This window comes from Dryobates pubescens, chromosome 36, assembly GCF_014839835.1.
Source record: "Dryobates pubescens isolate bDryPub1 chromosome 36, bDryPub1.pri, whole genome shotgun sequence".
NCBI classification, from domain to species: Eukaryota; Metazoa; Chordata; class Aves; order Piciformes; family Picidae; genus Dryobates; species Dryobates pubescens.
The window spans coordinates 3197364-3213209 of record NC_071647.1 but is presented as its reverse complement, the minus strand read 5'-3'; the positions used below and the strand labels follow the sequence as shown (position 1 = coordinate 3213209).

The 15846-nt window shown below is 63.2% G+C and overlaps 1 protein-coding gene across 1 annotated transcript; it reads left to right on the top strand.

Moving 5' to 3' along the window:
- Nucleotides 1–3016: 3016 nt before the first annotated feature.
- Nucleotides 3017–14477, top strand: LOC104309381 (all-trans-retinol 13,14-reductase-like). The gene is made up of 11 exons (XM_054176860.1): nucleotides 3017–3299; nucleotides 3389–3571; nucleotides 5493–5722; nucleotides 6911–7106; nucleotides 7871–8068; nucleotides 8189–8317; nucleotides 9237–9375; nucleotides 10393–10502; nucleotides 10710–10876; nucleotides 11342–11501; nucleotides 14253–14477. Exons 1-11 carry the CDS (start codon nucleotides 3134–3136, stop codon nucleotides 14396–14398), a joined length of 1824 nt encoding a protein of 607 aa, XP_054032835.1. The 5' UTR covers nucleotides 3017–3133; the 3' UTR covers nucleotides 14399–14477.
- The last annotated feature ends 1369 nt before the right edge of the window (nucleotides 14478–15846 follow it).

The window sequence follows — 15846 nt, the reverse complement described above, 5'->3', positions numbered from 1 at the left end:
CTTGTCCTCTCCCCTTCCATCACCCCAGGTAGCAATAACCCCCTCCCGAGACCCCCTGCCCTCTAATTAACCCTTAATTAACTCTGTAATTAACCCCAAGGGGAGTGTGGTGGGGCGCTGGGGACCGTCGGGGGTGGGGGCAGTTACCATGGGGTGACCCCGAGGGGTGGTGACCCCGAGGGGTGGTGACCCCGAGGGGTGGTGACCCCGAGGGGTGGGGACCCCCGCACAGGGCACACACACGTGTCAGTGTCTGTGCACACGTGTGTGCTCCCCCCGACCCCCACTGATGGTGGGACACGGGTGTCCCCCTCCTTCTTGCCCTGGGCACCCCCCCCAGCTGCAGCCACCCCCTGTCCCTGCCCCTGCCCCTGTCCTTGTCCCCAGGTTGCTCCGTTTTGTTTTGGTACTTTGATGTGACTTTTATTAAAGAGAAAAAGAGAGAGGAAGCAGCAAACTTGTCCTTCGGGGCAGAGTCCAGCTGGGCTGGGCCACCCCTGGGGGCGGCGGGGAGAGGGGACAGAGGGTGTCACCCGTGTCACCCGTGTCACCTCTGCCCCCCGCCCACCTGGTGCTGGTGGGCTTCTGTCCCCTGGAAATCAGCTTTTGGCCCCAGTGTGGTGGTCGTGGGGCTGGCTGGAGGGGAATGAGTGAGCACAGGGGACAGTGCCTGGGGGTTGGGGGGGGTACTTTGGGGGAGGGGGTGTCGAATTTGGGTGCTGGGAGGGGGTCGGCTGAGGTGCGTGATGCCCGTGTGTCCACACGCGTGTGCACACGTCTGTGTGTGTGCACCCCGGTGGCTGGGGGTGCTGGGGAAGGGCTGGGTTTGAGTGTTGGGGGGGGATCAGTGTGGGGGGAGGGGTGTGCGAGTGTGTTGGGGGGTGCCCGTGTGTGTGTGTGTGCTCCCACGCGTGTGCCACGGCGCGCCCGGCCCCTTGCTGGGAGCTGCCGGGAGAGGTCAGCAGAGCTGCAGGCAGCGGGAGCGTGGGGGTGGGCTGGGTTTGGGGGGGGAGGTGTGGGGTCGGTTTGCACGCCCGGGGGGAGGTGTGTGTGTGGGGAGGGTATGAAGGGGCTGCGGGGGCTGCGTGTGCAGGCTTGTGCCGGCACACACACGTGTGTGCACCTCTGTGTGTGTGTGTGCAGCACCCAGCACAGTCTGCAGCCCCTGCCTGTGCAGCAGCCACAGCCCTGTGCACACATCCTGCCCCGGCCTGCCCCACTGTGTCCCAGCACCACCAGCAAGGGATTAAAGGGGGGGAGGGGGCATGCACCTCCCTCCCAGGACCCTGTTCTGTGCAGCCCTCAGCTGTGAGCTGCTGTGACCGCAGTGTGCCATGGCTATAGGGTGCTGGGGCTATAGGATGCCATGGCCATAGTGTGCCATGGCTACAGGGTGCTGGGGCTATAGTGTGCCATGGCCATAGTGTGCCATGGCCATAGGATGCCATGGCCATATTGTGCCATGGTTACAGGGTGCTGGGGCTATAGTGTGCCATGACCATAGGATGTTGTGGTCCTAAGGTGCTGTGGCTCTAAGGTGCCATGGTTAGAATCAAAGAATGGTTTGAGCTGGAAGGGACCTCCATAGCTCCTCCAGTCCAGGCCCCTGCACTCAGCAGGGACAGCCCCAACTAGATCACATTGCCCAGAGCCCTGTCCAGACTCACCTGCAGTATCTCCAGGGCTGGGACCTCAACCACCTCCCTGGGCAGCCTGCTGCAGTGGTCCAGCAGCCTCCTGCTGCAGAACTTGTTCCTCACATCCAACCTCAGTCTGCTCTGCTCTCATCTCCAACCACTGCCTCTTGCCCTGTCCCTGCAGGCCTTTGGGAACTGTCCCTCTGCAGCCTTCCTGTAGCTCCCTTCAGGTACTGGAAGGTTGCTCTAGGCTCCCCCTGGAGCCTTCTCTTCTCCAGGCTGAACACCCCCAGCTCCCTCAGCCTGTCCCTATAGCAGAGGTGTTCCAGCCCCCTGATCATTTTTGTGACCCCCTCTGGACCCTCTCCATCAGGTCCAGGTCCTTCCAGTGTTGAGGGCTCCAGAGCTGGATGCAGTACTCCAGGTGAGGTCTCAGCAGAGCAGAGCAGAGCAGAGGGGCAGGATCCTCTCTCTCCCTCTCTGGCCTCACTGCTATGGATGCAGCCCAGGCTGCCCTCGGCCTCCTGTGCTGCCAGCTCACACTGCCTGCTCCTGCCCAGCTTCTCCCCCACCAGCATCCCCCAAATCCTTTTACTCAGGCTGCTTTCTCTCCTCTCCTCCTCCCCCATCCTGCCCTGGCAGTGAGGATGGTCCCAGCCCAGCTGCAGGACCCTGCACTTGCTCTGCTTGAACCTCAGGAGGTTCCTCTGGATGCCATCCTGTCCCTTTGGATGCCATCCTGACCCTCTGAATGCCATCCTGTCCCTCTGAATGCCATCCCGTCTCCATGGATGCCATCCTGTCCCTCTGGCATACCGACAGCACCACTCAGCTCGGTGTCATCTGCACACTGCTGCTGCTGCCTGTAGCAGTGATAAATATGAACCGATGCCGGTCCCGGCACGGACCCGTTCCCACCTCCCGTGCTGTCTCTGCCACCCTCCCTTGCGAGTGCCAGGCCCTGGCATGCTCTGTCAGCCCGGACGCCTCCGCGTCTGGGTTCCCACAGCTTTTCTAGCAGCAGTCGTCGGTCGGGGTGCAGCCGCGGCTGGGTCGCTGCAAGCCGCCGGCCTCGCCGGCTGCCGGGACTCGCCCTGCCGCCTCGCCTTGCTCTTTGATCGACCTTGCTCGGGGAGTTCGAAATCGCCCGGGGTGGCTGCCGCTCCCCCTTCGCCGGAGACACGGCGAGGGGCCGGGGAGACGCTTCCCGGAGCTTCTCGGCTGCCGAAAGCTGAACAGCACGGCGGGGAAAACGCTGCCCGTCTCTCTCGGTCTCGGAGGTTTCTCGGCTGTCCGAGGTGCCACGACCGCAGATGTCCCCCGGCTGTGAGGTACTGCGGCCGTAGGCTGCCACTAGAAGCCGCCAGGAGCCGCGGCGGCTCTGCGCTGCCACCGCCGTGCCCATAATCTCCTCCGTAAGCTGCCCTGCCCGCAAGCTGCCAGGGCCATAAGGTGCCAGGGCTGCCTTGTGGAAGGTGCTGAGCGCGGGGGCAGCCATGTGGATCACGCTGCTGCTGCTGGTGGCCTTGGTCACGCTGGCACTGGGGCTGGTGGCCCACCGGCTCCTGGCTGCCTCTGGCAACCCCTTTGCCCGGCCCCCCTCGGGACCCCCCCGGCCACTGGTGACGGAGCCGCGGGCCCGGGACAAGGTCCTGAAGCAGGGTGAGTGCTGGGTGCCTGCTGCCTGTCCGTCCCCTGGCACCTTGGGCATGCTGCTCTCATGCAGTGCTCATGCACGCTCGTGTGCCCAGGGTTCAGTGCCCACCGTGTGCCACCGGAGCTGGACGCTGTGGTCATCGGCAGCGGCATAGGTGGCCTGGCAGCGGCTGCCACCTTAGCCAAGGCTGGCAAGAGGGTGCTGGTGCTGGAGCAACATGACCAGGCTGGGGGATGCTGCCACACCTTTGAGGATCAGGGCTACGAGTTTGACGTGGGTAAGGACACCCTGCAACCCTCCCTTGGCACCTTGGCACCCTGGCTCCCCTGGCACCCTGGCTCCCCTGGTACTGCTTTCACCCTTGCACCCCAGCACCCTCTATGCCCTCCCCTTGGCAACCTGGTACTCCAGTGGCTCTGGTACCCTGGCAGCCCAGCACCCTGGCATCCCAACACCTGGCACCCTGATACCCCCACCTGGACACCCCAGTACCCAGTGCTGTTTTCATGAAGTGTGTGAGCAGTGAGTGTGCAGTGAATGTGCAGTGTGTGTGTGCATGCAGTGAGTGAGAAGTGTGTGTGTGCAGTGTGTGTATACAGTGTGTGCAGTGTGTGTGCAGTCTGTGTATACAGTGTGCAGTGAGTGTACACAGTGTGTGCAGTGTGAGTGTGCAGTGTGTGTATACAGTGTGCAGTGTGTGTGTGTGCAGTGTGTGTGTGCAGTGTGTGTATACAGTGTGTGCAGTGTGTGTGTGTGCAGTGTGTGTGTGCAGTGAGTGTATACAGTGTGTGCAGTGTGTGTGCAGTCTGTGTATACAGTGTGCAGTGAGTGTACACAGTGTGTGCAGTGTGAGTGTGCAGTGTGTGTGTGTGTGCAGTGTGTGTGTGCAGTGAGTGTATACAGTGTGTGCAGTGTGTGTGTGTGCAGTGTGTGTGTGCAGTGAGTGTGTGCAGTGTGTGCAGTGTGTGTGTGTGCAGTGTGTGTGTGCAGTGAGTGTATACAGTGTGTGCAGTGTGTGTGTGTGCAGTGTGTGTGTGCAGTGAGTGTATACAGTGTGTGCAGTGTGTGTGTGTGCAGTGTGTGTGTGCAGTGAGTGTATACAGTGTGTGCAGTGTGTGTGTGTGCAGTGTGTGTGTGCAGTGAGTGTGTGCAGTGTGTGCAGTGTGCATGTGCAGTGAGTGTGCAGTGTGCATGTGCAATGTGTGTGTGCAGTGTGTGCTGTGCTGCCATCCAGTGAGACCTGGCCAGGCTGCAGAGCTGGGTGGAGGGAAGCTCATGAAGCTCAAGCAGGGCAAAGGCAGAGTCCTGCCCCTGGGGAGGAACAACCTCCTGCAGCAGGGCAGCTGAGAGGGGACCTGCTGGGGAGCAGCTCCAAGGAGAAGCAGCTGGGAGTGCTGGGGGACAACTTCACCACGAGGCAGCACTGTGCTCTTGTGGCCAAGAAGGGCAATGGTGCTCTGAGGTGCATTCGGAAGAGTGTGGCCAGCAGGCCAAGGAGGTTCTCCCCCGCCTCTACTCTGCCCTAATGAGGCCACATCTGGAGCCCTGGGTCCAGTTTTGGGGTCCACAGTTCAAGAGGGACAGGGAACTGCTGGAGAGAGTCCAGAGGAGGCTACAGAGAGGCTGAGAGCCCTGGGGCTGAGAGCCTGGAGAAGAGCAGTCCCAGAGGGGAGCTGAGCAATGCTCAGCAAGAGTGAAAGGAGCTGTGGGGGGCAAGAGGCTGGGGCCAGACTCTGCTCAGGGGTGCCCAGGGACAGCACAAGGGGCAGTGGGCACAAACTGGAACCCAGGAGGCTCCACCTGACCAGGAGGAGAAACTTCTTTGGTGTGAGGGTGCTGAGCCCTGGAGCAGGCTGCCCAGAGCGGTTGTGGAGTCTCCTTGTGTGGAGAGCTTCCAACCCCCCCTGGCCACTGTGCTCCTGGGCAAGCTGCTGTGGGAGCCCTGCTGGAGCAGGGGGTTGGACTGGGTGAGCTCCAGAGGTCCCTTCCCACCCCTACCCCGCTGGGATTCGGTGTTCCTGTGGCTGTGCCACGCTTGCAGCTGCCCCCCTGGAGCTGCCCCACTGCAGACAGAGGTTAAACTCTTTAATCCCCCACCAGCCTCTCCCGGGGGGTGGGGGAGAGGGGGAGTCCCCACCACACGTCTCAGGGGCGGCGGTGACAACCCTGTGCCACCCCCCATGCTGTCCCCACCACAGGCATCCACTACGTGGGGCAGATGCACGAGGGCAGCATGCTGAGGGTGGCACTGGACCAGCTGACCGATGGGCAGCTCTGCTGGCACCGCCTGCCCGACCCCTACGACGAGGTGACCCTGGGCACCCGGCGCTACCAGCTGCGGTCTGGCAAGACCACCTTCGCCGCCACCCTGGAGGAGCAGTTCCCCGAGGAGAAGGAGGCCATCAGGGAGTTCATGAAGCTCTCCAAGGTGGGACACCCTCCCCCTGCCCCAGGTGGTGACATCTCCCCCAGGGAGTGGTCAGGGAGGTGGGGATGGAGAGGGTGGTGGCGGCACTGAGGGGTCCGAGTGGGAGCGTGGGTGGTGGGAGGCCAGGGGTGGTGGTCGTGGTGGGGGAAGAGCAGTGGGGATGTGGGGGGTGAGGGTGAAGGACATGCTGGGGACACAAGTGATGGTTATGATATGGGACAGGCATGATGGGCATGGGGGGGACAGGCATGATGGGCATGGGGGGGGGGGCAGAAATGATAGGCACGGTGGGGAAGGAGCAGGGGGGACAAGAGGGATGGCACCGTGGGGACGATGGTCGTGGTGGGCACCTAGGTGATGGTCGTGGCATGAGATAGAAAGGATGGGCATGGTGCACACAGGTGTGATGGGCATGGTGATGAGGGGGCAGTGAGAATGCTGGGGACAAGGGCAATGGGCACGGTGGGGGCACAAGTAGTGGTCATGGTGATGGTGTGGGGCAGAAATGATGGGCATGGTGGGGACACAGGTGGTGAGGGTGGAGGGAGGGGGACATGGGTGATGGGCATGGGGGGGACAAAGGTGGTGAGGATGGAGGGAGGGGGACGTGGGTGATGGGCATGGGGGGGACACAGGTGGTGAGGATGGAGGGAGGGGGACATGGGTGATGGGCATGGGGGGGACACAGGTGGTGAGGATGGAGGGAGGGGGACATGGGTGATGGGCATGGTGGGGACACAGGTGGTGAGGATGGAGGAAGGGGGACATGGGTGATGGGCATGGGGGGGACACGGGTGGTGAGGATGGAGGGAGTGGGACATGGGTGATGGGCATGGGGGGGACACGGGTGGTGAGGATGGAGGGAGTGGGACGTGGGTTGTGGGCATGGTGGGGAAGTGGGAAAGTTTGGGACATGTGTGATGGTCATGGTGGGGACAGAAGTGATGGTCATGGTGGGGTGCTGAGCAATGATCTTGGTGGGGACCAACGATGGGGATGGTGTGGCCATGGGTGGTGTGGCCATGGGCGGTGGGGATGGGTGGCGTGGCCATGGGTGGAGTGGCCATGGGCGGTGTGGCCGTGGGCGGTGTGGTCGTGGGCGGTGTGGCCATGGGCGGTGCGGACGGGCGCCGGGGTCAGGGCAGGGACGCCGGGGGGGCCGTGGTGACACGAGCGGGCCTGGCACAGATGGCCTCGCGACACGTGGCGCTGCTGGCGGTGCTGAAGATGGTGCCGGGCTGGCTGAGCTCCCTGCTGCTGCGCACAGGCCTGCTGCACCGCATCTCCCCCGTCTTCCGCCTGGCAGCCACCAGCCACAGCCAGGCCGTGGCGCGGCTGACAGACAACCGCGACCTGCGCGCCCTGCTCGGCTACCTCTTCTATGGTAGGGGCTGGCGGGACGGGGAGGGGGCTGGAGCATGATGGGGGAGGGCTGTATTGTGATGAAGAGGGGCATATCGCGATAGGAGAGGCCATGTCAAGGTAGGAGAGGGCTATATCACGATAGAGAAGGGCTGTATCGTGATGAAAAGGGCTATAACGCAATAGAAGAGGCTGTAGGAGAGGGCTATATCACGATAGAGAAGGGCTGTATCGTGATGAAGAGGGTCATATTGCGATAGGAGAGGCCATGTCAAGGTAGGAGAGGGCTATATCACGATAGAGAAGGGCTGTATTGTGATGAAGAGGGGCATATCGCTATAGGAGAGGCCATGTCAAGGTAGGAGAGGGCTATATCACGATAGAGAAGGGCTGTATCGTGATGAAAAGGGCTATAACGCAATAGAAGAGGCTGTAGGAGAGGGCTATATCACGATAGAGAAGGGCTGTATCGTGATGAAGTGCATCATATCACGATAGGGGAGGCCATATCAAAGTAGAAGAGGTCTATATCATGGTAGGACAGAACTATATCATAATAGAGGAGGGCTGTATCGTGATGAAGAGGGTCATATCATGATAGGGGAAGCCATGTGGCGGTAGGAGGGGGCTGTACCATGGTAGGAGAGGGCTATAGCATGAGAGGAGAGGGCCGTATCATGACCAAGAGGGCCATGTCGCGATAGGGGAGGCCGTATCACGGCTGGAGGGGGCTGCCTGGTGTCGAGGCGGCCGTGCCCGTCCCCCACAGCCCGTTCCCGTCCCCAGGCACAGCCCCGCAGGACTCCAGCTTCCTGGTGAACCTGCTGATGGTTCACCACTACCAGCGGGGCGCCTGGTACCCGCGGGGCGGTGCCAGCGAGGTCGCTTTCCACTGCGTGCCCCTGATCGAGCGCGCCGGCGGCGCCGTGCTGGTGCGCGCTCCCGTCACCCGCATCCTGCTGGCCCCGAGCGGCGCCGCCGTGGGTGAGCACAGGACAGCCCCCGCCCCGTGCCTGCCCAGCTCAGCCCCGCCCCGGTGGGCACGTGTGATGGGGACAGGGTGACAGTGCCCCCTGTGCCCCCCTCGCCGTGCTCGGCTCGCAGGGGTGGCGGTGCAGAAGGGACCCAGCGAGGAGGAGGAGGTGCAGATCTTCGCCCCCTGCGTCATCTCCGATGCTGGCGTCTTCAACACCTTCGGCAAGCTGCTGCCCCCCTCCCTGCGCAGCCACCCGGGTACTGTGTCCCAGTGTCCCCAGCACCCCAAAGTCCCCAGCACCCATGTGTCCAGTGTCCCCAGCACCCCAAAGTCCCCAGCACCCCAGTGTCCCCAGCACCCCAATGTCCCCAGCATCCCAATGTCCCCAGCACTCCAATGTCCCCAGCATCCCAGTGTCCCCAGCATCCCAGTGTCCCCAGCACCCCAATGTCCCCAGCACCCGTGTGTCCCAGTGTCCCCAGCATCCCGATGTCCCCAGCACCCCAATGTCCCCAGCACCCCAATGTTCCCAGCACCCATGTGTCCAGTGTCCCCATCACTCCAATGTCCCCAGCACTCCAATGTCCCCAGCACCCATGTGTCCCAGTGTCCCCAGCATCCCAGTGTCCCCAGCACCCCAATGTCCCCAGCACCCATGTGTCCCAGTGTCCCCAGCATCCCTATGTTCTGACGTTCCCAAGTCCCCAGCACTCCTGTCTCCCTGGTGTCCCCTGTGTCCCCACCATCCCTATGTCCTCATGTCCCCAGCACCCCTGTGTCCTCAGCATCCCCCATGTCCCTGGCATCCCCATGTCTCTGGTGCTTCCAACACCCCTGATGTCTCCCCACATCCCCACCATCCCTGATGTCTCCCCACGTCCCCACCACTCCTGGTGTCCCCACGTCCCCACCACTCCTGCTGTCCCCACGTCCCCACCATTCCTGCTGTCCCCACGTCCCCACCACTCCTGCTGTCCCCACGTCCCCACCATTCCTGCTGTCCCCACGTCCCCACCACTCCTGCTGTCCCCACATCCCCGGCACCCTTACACTCCTAAAATCTCTGTCCCCGTGGCACCATTCCTGTCCCCAGCATCTCCATGTCTCCGGCAGCATCCCCACGCCCCCCCACGCCCCCCCTGCAGGGCCAGGATGTCACCTGCCCTGTCCCCACAGGGGTGGTGTCGCGCCTGGCGCTGGTGCGGCACGGCATGGGCTCCTTCCTGGTGTTCGTGGGGCTGCGGGGCAGCGCGGCACAGCTGCGCCTGCCCCCCACCAACTTCTGGATCTACCCCCACAATGACCTGGACACCATGTAGGGACCCCCCCCCCGGGCACCCCGGGGTGGGGACACGGGGATGGGGGCGCATGGAGGGCGGCTGGGGTGGCTGCAAAGTGGATGCAGGGTGGGTGGAGTGGAGGTACAGCAGGTGTGGTGGGCACAGGGTGGGTGCAGGGTAGGTGCAGGATGGGTGCAGGATGGGTGCAGGGTGGGTGGGTAGGGTGCATGGGGGCATTGGATGCACAGAGAGTGGGGTGGGTGCAGAATGGGTGCAGAATGGGTGCAGGGTGGGTGCAGGGTGGGTGGGTAGGGTGCATGGGGGCATTGGATGCACAGAGAGTGGGGTGGGTGCAGGGTGGGTGCAGGGTGGGTGGGTAGGGTGCATGGGGGCACTGGATGCACAGAGAGTGGGGTGGGTGCAGGGTGGGTGCAGAATGGGTGCAGGGTGGGTGCAGGGTGGGTGGGTAGGGTGCATGGGGGCACTGGATGCACAGAGAGTGGGGTGGGTGCAGAATGGGTGCAGAATGGGTGCAGGGTGGGTGCAGGGTGGGTGCAGGGTAGGTGCAGGGTGGGTGCAGAATGGGTGCAGGGTGGGTGGGTAGGGTGCATGGGGGCACTGGATGCACAGAGAGTGGGGTGGGTGCAGAATGGGTGCAGAATGGGTGCAGGGTGGGTGCAGGGTGGGTGCAGGGTAGGTGCAGGATGGGTGAAGGATGGGTGCAGGGTGGGTGGGTCGGGTGCACGGGGACTTTGGATGCACAGAGTGGGGTGGGTGCAGGGTGGGTGCACAGAGGGTGAGGTGGGTGCACAGTAGGTGCATGCTGGGTGCCTAATGGGTGCAGAATGGGTGAGATGGATGCAGGATGGGTGCTGGACGGGTGGGGTGGGTGCACAGTGGGTGGGTTGGATGCATGGCAGGTGGGGTGGGCGCAGGATGGGTGCACCCTGGGTGGGTTGGGTGCATTTTGGGGAGGGTGGGTACATAGCAGGGGGGGGTGGGTGCATGGCAGGGGGGTGGGTGCAGGGTGGGCACGTGGCACTGCCTGGCAGGATGACCCAGTACGCTGCCCTGAGCCGTGATGATGTCCCTGAGCACCAGGCCATGATGTTCATCACCTTCCCTGCTGCCAAGGACCCCACCTATGAGCAGCGGCACCCAGGTACCGAGTGGGGTTCCCCCGTGCCCCCCATGTCCCCCATGCCCCCCATGCCCAGCTCTGCAGCCCTGCTCCCCTTGGCTTTGTGGGTTCAGAGGCTCCTTTATCCCAGCACCCACCCCCGGCACGGGGCTGACACTGGCCCCAGGGTCCCCTGCCACGGGGGGGGGGAGGGGGTTGTCGCCAGCTGTGCCCCCTCGCTCCTGGCAGGCCGCTCCTGCATGACCATCCTGACCATGGCACGCTACGAGTGGTTTGAGGAGTGGGCTGGCACCCGTGTCAAGCACCGGGGGCCTGACTACCAGAGCTACAAGATGGCCATCGCCCGGCAGCTGCTGGAGAGGGCACTGCAGCGCTTCCCCCACCTCCGGGACAAGGTGACAGGGGCTCCACCCTGTCCCCTGCCGCCTGGGGTGCCCAGCAGGGACAGGGCACGGTGGGGACAGGTGGTTCTGCAGCGGGGGTTGTAGCCATGCAGTGACCCTGCAGGGTTGGGATGCCCCTTCGGAGCTGGCTGCCCCACAGGGATGGGTGGCCAGTGGGAATAGGGTGCACAGTGGAGACTGGGTGCCCAGCGGAGACTGGGTGCCCAGCGGGGTTGGGGTGACCAGCAGGGGATGTGCCCAGCGGGTTGAGGTGCCCTCTGGGGCTGAGATGCATCTCCGGAGCTGGGTGCCCTACGGGGATGGGTGCCCGGTGGAAATGGGGTGCCCGGTGGGAATAGGGTGACCAGTGTGGGTTGGGATAGCCCATGGGCAGGAGTGCAGAGAGGGCACGGCCTCGGGTGCCCCCTGAGCACCCCAGCGTGCCCTGAGCACCCCCCCGTGCCCCTGCCTGGGCAGGTGGAGTTCCTGGAGGCAGCCTCACCGCTGACCAACCAGCACTACCTGGCAGCTCCGCGGGGGGAGATGTACGGCACGGAGCACGACGTGGCTCGCTTCCGGCCCGAGGTGATGGCAGCCCTGAGAGCCGAGACCCCTGTGAGGAACCTCTACCTCACAGGTAAGGGCCCATGACCCCATGGCCCCATGTCTCCCTGTCCCCATGTCCCTATGCCCCCATGTCTCCCTGTCCCCATGTCCCTATGCCCCCATGTCCCTATGCCCCCATGTCCCCATGCCCCCATGTCCCCATGCCCCCCTGTCCCCCTGTCCCTATGTCTCCCATGTCCCTATGTCCCCATGTCTCCCTGTCCCTATATCTCCCTGTCCCTATGTCTCCCTGTCCCTATGTCCCCATGTCCCCATGCCCCTATGTCTCCCTGTCCCTATGTCCCCATGTCCCTGTGTCCCCCATGTCCCTGTGTCCCCCATGTCCCCATGTCTCCCTGTCCCTATATCTCCCTGTCCCTATATCGCCCTGTCCCTATGTCTCCCTGTCCCTATGTCCCCATGTCCCCATGTCCCTATATCTCCCTGTCCCTATATCTCCCTGTCCCTATGTCTCCCTGTCCCTATGTCCCCATGTCCCCATGTCCTTATATCTCCCTGTCCCTATATCTCCCTGTCCCTGTGTCCCCATGTCCCTATATCTCCCTGTCCCTATATCTCCCTGTCCCTGTGTCCCCATGTCCCTGTGTCCCCATGTCCCTCTGTCTCCCTGGCCCCATGGCCAGTTCCAGCCTGCAGCCAACGTCCCCAGTGGACACTGCAGTCATAGAGTCATAGAATCAATCAGGTTGGAAGAGACCCCCAAGCTCATCCAGTCCTCCATGGTGGTGAGTTGGTCACCCATGGTGGTGGCCATGGCCCCCATGGTGATGTGATGGCCACCCATGGTAGTGGGTTTGTCCCTCACGGGGGTGGTGACGTCCCCCTTCGTGGTGGCCACGTCCCCCATTGGGGCGGGTTGGTGCCCCGTGGTGGTGGCCAAGTACCCCACGGTGGTGAGCTGGTTCTCCATGGTGGTGACCATGTCCCCCATGGTGGTGGGTTTGTCCCTCATGGTGGCTGGTTGGTCCCTCCTGGTGGTGACTGTGTCCTCCATGGTGAGCTCATCCCTCATGGTGGTGAGTTGGTGAGCCATGGTGGTGACCATGACCTCCATGGTGAGGGATCAAAGCCCACTGGGGTCAAGATAGCTATAGGGGAGGAGGTCAAACCCCCACAGGGTTCAAGATAGCTATGGGGCAGGAGATCAAAGCTCTGCAGGGTCAAGACAGCTTTAGGGGAGGTCCAGAGAAGGGCCACGAGGAGGAGCAGAGGGCTGGAGCTGCTCTGCTGTGGAGACAGCCTGAGAGAGTTGGGGCTGATCGATGTGGAGAGGAGAAAGTTCCAAGGAGACCTTCTTGTGGCCTTCCAGTATCTGCAGGGGGCTCCAAGAAAGCTGGGGAGGGACTCTTGAGGCTGTCAGGGAGGGATAGGACTGGGGGAGATGGAGCAAAACTAGAAGTGGGGAGATTGAGGTTGGATGCTGGGAAGAAGTTCTTCCCCATGAGGGTGGTGAGAGCCTGGCACAGGCTGCCCAGGGAGGTGGTGGAAGCCTCATCCCTGGAGGTGTTTGCAGCCAGGCTGGAGGTGGCTGTGAGCAACCTGCTGTGGTGTGAGGTGTCCCTGCCCATGGCAGGGGGCTGGAGCTGGCTGAGCCTTGAGCTCCCTTCCAGCCCTGTGACAGTTCTGTGATTCTTTGGTGAGGATTTTGTGCCCCATGGTGGTGGCCAAGTCCTTCACGATGGTGAATTGTTCCCCATGGTGAGCTGATCCCTCATGGTGCTGATTTTGTGCCCCATGCTGGTGGCCACATCCCTCACCACGGTGGCCGTGTCCCTGCCGGGGATGGCCGTGTCCCTGCCGATGGTGGCCGTGTCCCTGCCGGGGATGCCCGTGTCCCTGCCGGGGATGCCCGTGTCCCTGCCGGGGGTGGCCGTGTCCCTGCCGGGGGTGGCTGTGTCCCTGCCGGGGGTGGCCGTGTCCCTAACAGGGATGGCCGTGTCCCTGCCGCGGGTGGCCGTGTCCCTGCCGCGGGTGGTTGTGTCCCTGCCTGGGGTGGCCGTGTCCCTGCCGCGGGTGGTTGTGTCCCTGCCGGGGATGGCCGTGTCCCTCCCGCGGGTGGTTGTGTCCCTGCCGCGGGTGGCTGTGTCCCTGCCGGGGGTGGCCGTGTCCCTGCCGCGGGTGGTTGTGTCCCTGCCAGGGATGGCCGTGTCACTGCCGCGGGTGGCCGTGTCCCTGCCGATGGTGGCCGTGTCCCTGCCGGGGGTGGCCGTGTCCCTGCCGGGGGTGGTTGTGTCCCTGCCGGGGGTGGCCGTGTCACTGCCGCGGGTGGCCGTGTCCCTGCCGGGGGTGGCCGTGTCCCTGCCGGGGATGGCCGTGTCACTGCCGCGGGTGGCCGTGTCCCTGCCGGGGGTGGCCGTGTCCCTGCCGGGGATGGCCGTGTCACTGCCGCGGGTGGCCGTGTCCCTGCCGATGGTGGCCGTGTCCCTGCCGGGGGTGGCCGTGTCCCTGCCGGGGATGGCTGTGTCCCTGCCGGGGGTGGCTGTGTCCCTGCCGCGGGTGGCTGTGTCCCTGCCGGGGGTGGTTGTGTCTCTGCCGGGGGTAGCCGTGTCCCTGCCGCGGGTGGCCGTGTCCCTGCCGGGGATGCCCGTGTCCCTGCCGGGGGTGGCCGTGTCCCTGCCAGGGATGGCTGTGTCCCTGCCGCGGGTGGCCGTGTCCCTGCCGGGGGTGGCCGTGTCCCTCACCACGGTGGCCGTGTCCCTGCCGGGGGTGGCCGTGTCCCTGCCGCGGGTGGCCGTGTCCCAGCAGGACCTCTTGTCCCCAGGGCAGGACGTGTTCAGCTGCGGGCTGGCAGGGGCCCTGCACGGGGGGCTGCTGTGTGCCTCGGCTGTCCTGGGCCGCATGCTCTACCTGGACCTGCTGCTCCTCAAGAAGAAGATCAAGAGGCGCCAGGGCCGCCAGGCGGCCTGAGGAGCTGGGGACAGCAGCCGAGGGGACAGCAGCCGTGGGGACAGCAGCCGTGGGGACAGCCCTGTGCTGGGCAGCCTGCTCCAAGCTCAATAAAACACAACAGCCCCCTGGCCCTGGCCTGTCCCTTGGGATGGGCATTGGGATGGAGATGGAAATAGGGGACAGGGCTGGGGATGAACATGAGGATGAGATGGGGATGGAGATGGGAATGGGAAAAGGTGGAGATGGGGGTGGGAATGGGAAGAGATGGAGATGGGAACAGGAAGAGATGGAGATGTGGACGGAGGTGGAGATGGGGATGGAGATGGGAATAGGAAGTGATGGAGATGGGGATGGAGATGGGAACAGGGGTCAGGGCTGGGGATAAACATGAGGATGAGATGGGGATGGAGATGGGAATAGGAAAAAGTGAAGATGGGGATGGGAAGAGATGGAGATGGGGATGGAAATGGGAACAGGAAGAGATGGGGATGGGAATGGGAAGAGATGGAGATGGGAACAGGAAGAGATGGGGATGGGAATGGGAAGAGATGGAGATGGGAACAGGAAGAGATGGGGATGGGAATGGGAAGAGATGGAGATGGGGATGGAGATGGGAATAGGAAGACATGGAGATGGGAACAGGAAGAGATGGAGATGGAGATGGGAACAGGGGTCAGGGCTGGGGATAAACATGAGGATGAGATGGGGATGGAGATGGGAATAGGAAGAGGTGAAGATGGGGATGGGAAGAGATGGAGATGGGGATGGAAATAGGAATAGGGGACAGGGCTGGGGATGAACATGAGGATGGAGATGATGAAGGAGATAGAGGTGGGGATGGAGATGGGAATAGGAAGAGAGGGAGGTGGAAATGGAAATGGGAATGGGAAAAGGATAGAATGGAGGTGGGGATGGAGATGAGGATGGGGTTGGGGATGGGAATGGGACAGGATGGATAGGGTAGGAGGATGGGATGGGGATAGGGGTGAGATAGGAGTGGGGACGGAGATAGGGATGGAAATGGGGATGGGGATAGGGATGGAGAGGAGGATGGGAACAGGAATGGGAATGATATGGGGATAGGGCCAGGGATGAGGATGGGATGGAGATGGGGATGGGACGAAATGGGACGGATGTGATGGGGATAGGGAGGCAAACAGGATGTGATGGGAATGGGGCCAGAGACAGGATGCCAGCTGACACCCACTCATGTGCCCACCTCTGGGTGCCCCCACAACTGGGGGAGGAGGGGTACAGACACCTCCCCCTCCTTTCTCCTTCCCCTTCCCCCTTCAATTTCCCTTTTCTCCCTCTGTACTCCCCCCACAACCTCCCCCAGCCCCCCCCAAACCGACAGAGCAGGGACATCTTTGCACCTTTTAAGAGAATAAATAGAGAGCCCTCCCACCCATGATGGGAGGGGGCTGGACCAAGCCCCTCGCCGGGGGGGGGGACGTGGACCCAGG